The sequence below is a fragment of the Mandrillus leucophaeus genome, unplaced genomic scaffold, assembly GCF_000951045.1.
Source record: "Mandrillus leucophaeus isolate KB7577 unplaced genomic scaffold, Mleu.le_1.0 Scaffold78, whole genome shotgun sequence".
NCBI lineage: Eukaryota > Metazoa > Chordata > Mammalia > Primates > Cercopithecidae > Mandrillus > Mandrillus leucophaeus.
In genome coordinates, this window is record NW_012108474.1 from 2,612,387 (window position 1) to 2,620,235 (window position 7,849).

A 7,849-nucleotide genomic window follows, 5' to 3' on the forward strand; every position below is an offset into this window, starting at 1 on the left:
TAATTTTTTGTATTTTTAGTAGAGACGGGGTTTCACTGTGTTAGCCAAGATGGTCTTGATCTCCTGACCTTGTGATCCACCCGCCTCGACCTCCCAAAGTGCTGGGATTACAGGCGTGAGCCACCGTGCCCAGCCATGTGGCTAATTTTTAATTTTTTTGTAGAGATGGGGTCTCATTATGTCGCCCAAGCTGGTCTCCTTCTCCTTCTGCCTTGGCTTCTGAAAGTGTTGGAATTACAGGCATGAGCAACCATGCCTGGCTAAAAGTGAGGTTCATATGGTTTGATTCCCTGGTTTTCTTTTTTATTTGAGACAGAGTCTCGCTCTGTTTCCCAGGCTGGAGTGCAGGGGTGCAGGGGCGTGATCTTGGCTCAGCGCAACCTCTGCTCCTGGGTTCACGCCATTCTCCTGCCTCAGCCTCCTGAGTAGCTGGGATTACAGGCTCCTACCACCATGCCAGGTTAATTTTTGTATTTTTAGTAGAGACAGGGGTTCACCATGTTGGTCAGGCTAGTCTCCAACTCCTGACCTTGTGATCCATCCGCCTTGGCCTCCCAAAGTGTTGGGATTACAGGCATGAGCCACTGCACACAGCTGGGAAACACTTTCTAAGAATAAAATTAATAGAAGAAATCACAAGAGAAAGGATGTTGCTACATTAAGTACAAAAGTTAGGCCAGGTGCAGTGGCTCACGCCTGTAATCCCAGAACTCTGGGAGGCTGAGGCGGAAGGATCACTTGAACCCAGGAGTTCAAGACCAGCTTGGGCAACATAACAAGACCCCATCTCTACAAAGAAATAAAAAATGTAGCCGGACATGTTGATACACACCTGTAGTCCCACCTACTTGGGAGGCTGGGGTGGGAGGATCACTTGAGCCCAGGAATTGAAGGCTGCAGTGAGTTATGATTGCGCCGCTGCACTCCAGCCTGGGTGACAGAGCAAGACCTTGTCTTTAAAACAAATGAATGTGGCCAGGCATGGTGACTCTTGCCTGAGATCTCAGCACTTTGGGAGGCCGAGGCGGGTGGATCACCTGAGGTTAGGAGTTTGAGACCAGCCTGGCCAACATGGTGAAACCCCATCTCTACTAAAAATACAAAAATTAGCCGGGCGTGGCGGCGCACGCCTGTAGTCCCAAGCTACTTGGGAGGCTGAGGCAGGAGAATCGCTTGAACCTGGCAGGCGGACGTTGCAGTGAGCCGAGATCGTGCCATTGCACTCCGGACTGGGCAGCAGAGTGAGGCTCCATCTCAAAACAAATAATAAATAAATAACAATAAAATAGAATAAATAAATGTAAAATGGAAAAAAAATCTGACAAAATCAAACAAACAACAAACTGGAGAAAAGTGCTGCAACCAACTGATATTATCCAGATAATATCCAGACTGATACTGTCATAGAAAACTGGCTTCCCTCCCCTTGCTGGTTGTGCCGTGTGTATGAGACAGTGATGAGCAGGCGCTAACATCTCCAGCTCTGACACTGAGACCAGATTCCCCACCTGTGTACAAATACAGACTCTCAGTTTCACGAGTAGTTCTGAGTGCAGCTGCAGCCTGTGTTGGACCTGGTGACAGAAGGGGGAGTGTGAGCCCTGCATGAGCACTGAGCACCCGTTTGGTGAGTCAGATAGGTGCTTCTCCTTTTCAGTTCTAATTATGTTTCTCCTTGCTAGGAGGCTTGGCACCTAGGACCCAGCCAAGCAGATTCGTCTGGGCTGATGGTGCCCAGGCTGAGGGTCTAAGAGTGCTGACTGGCCAGGCCAGAGAGGGGCAGAGCAGGTGCCTCTGAGCACCAAGCCCTCATGGCCCACGGGGATTCCATCTTGGATATATACCTGTGCGTGCCCTCCCTGGGAGGCGTACCTGTGTGTGCTCTCTCTGGGAAGGATGAAAGACAGCTCAGCCCCAGCGCTGCTCTCCAGCGTGGCGTTGGGGACGTGGTGGTGGACCAACTGGGAGATGCCTTCGGGGTTGCAGTGTGGCTCCTTCACCAGCGTCATGTGATAGCCGGCACCTGGAACACAGGGCCACGTGTGAGATCTTTGGCTGAGCCCCCAGGTCTCTTCATGCCCACCCGGGGTCTCTAGGGCTCACACCAGGAAAGCTGGTGGGAAGGAGACCAGGGAACCGGAGGTGGGCAGCTGAAGCAGAATGAATGTATCTTGGAGCTCCCCATGCTGTCCCGAGGATCTTGCCTCCTGCTCCTGCTGGGAAGAGCTGCTGGGGATCTAGGGTGCTGAGCATTGTCAGGGCCACCTGCTGGAAGGTGGGGTCTCACCCTAACTGTACAAGCACCAGGGAAGGATATGAGCAGCAGCGACCAACCACGTGTGAGGGCTTCTCTCTTGTGGGGTTAACACTGATGGTTATGGTGCAGTTCTAGGAAGGGACTGTCAGCAGCAGCAGGAGCGAGAGCTACTGGCTGCAGGACCACACTGCACGGCACTATCATAGATGCATCTCACCTCTTCCCCAACGTCACCGTGCAGAAGATGGAGATGGAATTCCATGTCCTTTTTTTTTTTTTGAGACAAGAGTCTCACTGTGTCACCCAGGCTGGAGTGCAGCCACACAATCTTGGCTCACTGTAACTTCCACCTCCTTGATTCAAGTGATTCTCCTGCCTTAGCCTCCCCATGTAGCTGGGATTACAGGCATGCACCGCCATACCTGGCTAGTTTTTTTTGTATTTTTAGTAGAGACAGTTGTGACAGGTGTTGAGTGTTGTGTAAAACTTATCATCATGGTTCTGGAGTCATATATTACACTTTAAATGTGCACAGTATTCCCAGAAACAAAACCGAAGTTCTCTGGACCCTTACTTGTTACCTTCCTGGCTTCCTTTTGCTTCACAGGGCCATGTAGCTGTCTCTTGTTGGCCAGGCTGGTCTTGAACTCCTGACCTCAAGTGATCTGCCTGCCTCAGCCTCCCAAAGTGCTGGGATTACAGGCGGTGAGCCACCATGCCCGGCCCCATGTCCTCTTTAGAGACAAGGATGCCAGGCCCAGGAAGAGCAGTGGCTCTGCCAACTGGGCAGTGGGGCAGGAAGTGGCCAGTGGAACTCTCAGAGGCCGTGGTGGATGGTTCCATATCTCCGAAGGTCTGTTCTCCTCCCTCTTGGTAACAAAACCCTGGTATCTTGGCTGAGCATGTGGCTGCCAGGCCATCTCCTCCAGCCTGCTGCTGACCACATTGGGTTGCCACTCAGTCACTAGGGGGCAGAAGTGGGATGTGCACTTGGGGTTGGGGGGTGTCCTAAGGGGAAGAGGGCTCCTATGTCTTTGCTCCACCTCCTATCAGAATGTGGGGGACGCTGGCACACCCGGACCGTGCTGGACCAGGAGGTGACCTTGAAAGGGAAGCTGCAGTTGCACAGTCAGAGGCCTGGGCCCAGATCCCGTCAGCCGCTGGCCCTGGCCATGCTGTGAGCTGCTCTTACGAGGGAGCTGCCATGTTGGTGCGTGTGTCGGCCTCTCCAAGGGCAGTGCTGCTCTGTGGCACTGGGCTTGGCCTCTGTTTTTCTGGTCATGGCTGAACTACATCCTAACCAAATTGAGACTTTCAGCTCCGTTTCCTGCCTCTTCCCTCTCACAAGCCCCCCTGCCTGGTTGGGCTCTCCACCCAAAGGCAACAGACAGGAGGTCCAGAAAAGGCCACCCCTGCCTGATCTCAGGGCCCTTCATGTGGGTAGCAGCCATTCCCTCAGCACAGCAGCCAGGACACCGACCCCGTTGCGGGCTGGCCCCACCACTCACCATATTTCTGCTTGAGGAACAGTGAGGACCCACAGCACTGCAGCTCCCCCTTGGCCATGATGGCGATGCGGTCTCCTAGCAGGTCAGCCTCGTCCATGAAGTGGGTGGTCAGCACGATGGTGCGGTCACTTTTCTGCCGCTGCAGAAGGTCCCAGATGGCCCTCCTGGAGATGGCGTCCATGCCCGAGGTGGGCTCGTCCAGTATCAGCACCTGGAGGCAGAGACACAGCCTCATGACGCTGGTAGAGGCACATCCCAGGCTGGCCCATCAAGAGGTTCGCAGAGTCAGCTCGAGTCCTCCAAAGATGGTGATGGCCTTGTCTGGGGAGTCAAGGGCCAAGGTGCCTGGGCCATGGCGGAAGGGCCAGCCCAGGTGGAGCAGGAAGGGAGCCCACTGCCTCCAGTCCCACCGCCGCACCTTGGAGCCTGCAATGAGGGCGATGCCGATGGAGAGCTTGCGCCTCATGCCCCCGCTCAGGAAGCGGCTCCGTGAGTTCCACTTGTCCTCCAGGCCGATGATGTGCAGCATCTGCTTGACTTCTTCAGGGCACTTCTGGCGCGACAAGCCCTTCAGCTGCAACGACAGGGGATGCAGGGAATGCAGGCTCCTGGCAGAAGGCTGACCCTGGCCAGAGAGTTTCTGGTGAGAGGAACCTCTCTTTGACGTGGCTGCACTCAGAACTCTGGCTCCTGTCCTCCTGGCTCCCCTCCTCCAGTTTAGCTTCTTGGAAGACTGCCCCGGAAGCTCGAGCACATCAGTGGAAACACCCCAGGACACCCCTGGCCCCCAGCTCACCTGGGCATAGAAATAAAGGTGCTCTGCGACTGTCAAGTTGTCAAACAGGATGTCGTGCTGCGGGCACAGGCCCAGGCTCTTCCGGATCTGAACCATGTCCTGGGAAATTTCATACCCGCTGATGTATGCCCGTCCACTGGTGGGGGGAAAGAGACCTGGGGCCCAGCAGGAGACCCCACATTGAGCATGAAGATCCTGCTCGTCAGCACCTGGGGTAATGGCCCCTACCCCGTCTGTCTCCCCTAATTTCCTCTGAGGACCCTGCCCTTGAGAGGGCCGGGAACCCCGCTCCCACCGGGGTGGGCTTCAGCTGGGCCAGTGGGAAAAAGAAGCGGCATGGAAACAGCCCTGCCACCGGGACGCACAGCTGGTTAGCGAGGAGAAACCCACGTCACACACACACAGACGAGTCACCACAATCAGTCCCTGCCCCAGGTCCCAGCCTGTGCCACTGCCAGACACCTTGGTGCTTGGGGAAGACAGAGTGAAATGCCAGCAGGGGGTGTGGTGCACAGGGGAGAGCTCTAAGAGGGGGGTTTGGTGACAGAATTAGCATGGGGTTGAGCTGCTCCTGTGTGGCCTGTTTTTACTGACCCCGTCAAGCTCGGGCATCCACCGACAGAGGCAGTGAGGAGGGCAGGGGTCCCTGGGGGTCCCCCGGCATGTCCCGGACAGAGGCGGTGAGGAGGGCAGGGGTCCCTGGGGGTCCCCTGGCATGTTCTGGACAGAGGCAGTAAGGAGGGAATTCCCTGCATGTCCCGCTGGGCCTGCGGGGCTGAGGCGCATCTCTTGCCGCTGTGGTTGGGGAAGGCCCGAAAGCCCCGTTGAGGGAATGAGGCGGGGCTTGCGCTGAGATGATGTTAAAGGGGGTCCTGCCGGTGGCAGGGGACGTGAAGCCGTCCAGTCCTCACCTGTGAGCATGGAAAGGGTGGTGGTCTTCCCGGCGCCATTGTGGCCCAGCAGGACAGTGATCTGTCCCTCGTAAAGGTTCAGGTTCAGGTCTCTGACGGCCGCCCTGTCCTTGTTCCCCACCCTGAACACCTGCAGGAAAGGCAGAGGCTGCCCTGGGCTACCCACAGCCCCGAGGCCCATGGCCAAGGCCTCTCCTGCTCCCCTGCCCAAGCGTCTCAGAAGGAACCAAGCCTAGCGTCACCATCAGTGTGCAGAGGGGAGGGATGTTTCGGGCAGATGCTGCTCCTGGCTGCTCCCCTCTGGTCTCCCCCAGCCCCAACACGTCCCAGACACCCTCAGTGTCTCTGCAACCCTGCGAGGCCCATGAGGCCGAGGCACTGCTGGATGGCTGAGTCTGGCATTTCCTGAGAAGCTGGAGATGTGGTCTGTGCCCTGAGGAACTGGTTAGAGGGCAGCGGAGGGTTCCTGCCCTCTTTCAGGGCAGGAAGTAGCAAGGCTCAGAGGGAGTACATGGCGGGCCATGAGGTCTCACCCGCCATGTTGGTAAGTCTTCCCCATGGTCCTAGCAGCCCCGACCCTCCCTGTCCCCACAGGAGGTGGCACCTTGGACAGGTGCTTGATCTTGATCCCAGCCACCAGGTCCTCTGGCTCAGCTTCAAAGTACTCGTTTCTGAGCTCTTTCTCAGGGTCACTGTCTTCTTCCTCCTTCCCTGCAACTGCCCTTGGCTTCCCACACCAATAGGAGGGCTGGGAGGGAAGCAGACAGCTGTCAGTTTGTTCTGTTTGTGATGAGCAAAGCAACAACCAGCAGACACACTAGATACACACAGCCACGCACCCTCCGTCCCAGGCCTTCGCGACACTGCTGTGGAGAAGGCGCCGCTCAGGGACAGCCCCAGAGCGCCCTGACTTGTTTCATTCCTGTGAAGGTTCTAAGCCTCAGTTTCCTAACCTGGTGAGTGGGTGTAACGGTTACACACAGGCTTGTGAAGATGAACTCAGATCCGATACAGGGGAAAGGGAGTTTGTCAGCTATGAAATTTCATACAGAGAGAAGTTATCTAACGCTCCAGTCCAGAGGGATGTTGGGGCCAAAATGGAAAGGAAGCTGTGTCCCCATGCCAACCGGGCTGTTTCTTTGCTCAAGCCCCACGTGAGCTCATGACTGTAAGCAAGAGAAGCTGAAGGCACCATGCTCCCTCTAGTACAAGGAAGCCTCTTCCCATCTTCTCTGTGGCCATCACAGAAACAGCTCAGTGCATGGGGTAAGAACACAGTCACACACTTCACACAGTGCCCTCGAGGACAGCCTGGTGCCTACATGGATGCAGTTGGCACAGTGCTGCGGGCAGAGCACCAGGGAAGGTGGAAGCAGTGCCTTGGCAGGATCAGCGCCAGCACAGCTGCGGGGCAGGGACTCGTTCACCCTCAGCTCCGTGCCCAGTGCACTTCCAGCATCCGGAAGGGCGTACGGCACACACTGCACTCCACTGGTTCTCAGGGACATAGCTCTCATATGTAAAGTTATTTTAAAATCAGAATGCATCTTGGCTGGGTGCGGTGGCTCACGCCTGTAATCCCAGCACTTTGGGAGGCTGAGGCGGGTGGATCACCAGGTCAGGAGATCAAGACCATCCTGGCTAACATGGTGAAACCCCATCTCTACTAAAAATACAAAAAAAATTAGCTGGGCGTGGTGGCGGGCGCCTGTAGTCCTAGCTACTCAGGAGGCTAAGGCAGGAGAATGGCGTGAACTCGGGAAGCAGAGCTTGCAGTGAGCCGAGATCGCGCCACTGCACTCCAGCCCGGGCGACAGAGTGAGACTCTGTCTCAAAAAAAAAAAAATCAGAATGCATCTTAAATCATAAAATGCCACAGTGTAACTGTGGCAGTTTTCTTTCTTGGTGATAGACAAAGTAACCATTACCTCTAATGATCAGTGTTCTCTTACAGTTGATGAATTAAAATAGAGGACACTTGATAAATATTTGTGGAATCGAAGAATGAAACCAGAAATGGCCTTGGCCAGAGGTGGTGGCTCACGTCTATAGTCCCAGCACTTTGGGAGGCTGAGGAGGGTGCATTACCTGAGGTCAGGAGTTCAAGACCAGCCTGGCCAACATGGTGAAACCCCGTCTCTAATAAAAATACAAAAAAAAATAGCTGGGCGTGGTGGTGCACGCCTGTAATCCCAGCTACTCAGGAGGCTGAGGCAGGAGAATCACTTGAACCTGGGAGGTGAAGGGTGCAGTGAGCTGAGATCATGCCACTGCACTCCAGCCTGGGCAATAGAACTAGCCTCCGAATCAAAGAAAAAAAAAATGACCTTAGGCCAGGCGCGGTGGCTCATGCCTGTAATCCCAGCACTGTGGGAGG

General features: G+C 55.5%; 1 protein-coding gene across 2 annotated transcripts in view; it reads right to left on the reverse strand.

Moving 5' to 3' along the window:
* The window catches only part of ABCA3 (ATP-binding cassette, sub-family A (ABC1), member 3), a 57,753-nt gene that overhangs the window by 17,338 nt on the left and 32,566 nt on the right, over positions 1-7,849 (reverse strand). For both annotated transcript variants that reach the window (XM_011966999.1, XM_011966998.1), the window contains 6 exons: positions 6,077-6,220; positions 5,473-5,602; positions 4,562-4,716; positions 4,184-4,339; positions 3,766-3,976; positions 1,873-2,023 (listed from right to left, as the gene is read on the reverse strand). In XM_011966999.1, coding sequence (XP_011822389.1) covers positions 1,873-2,023; positions 3,766-3,976; positions 4,184-4,339; positions 4,562-4,716; positions 5,473-5,602; positions 6,077-6,220 — 947 coding nt within the window. The remainder of the gene's footprint in view (positions 1-1,872; positions 2,024-3,765; positions 3,977-4,183; positions 4,340-4,561; positions 4,717-5,472; positions 5,603-6,076; positions 6,221-7,849) is intronic.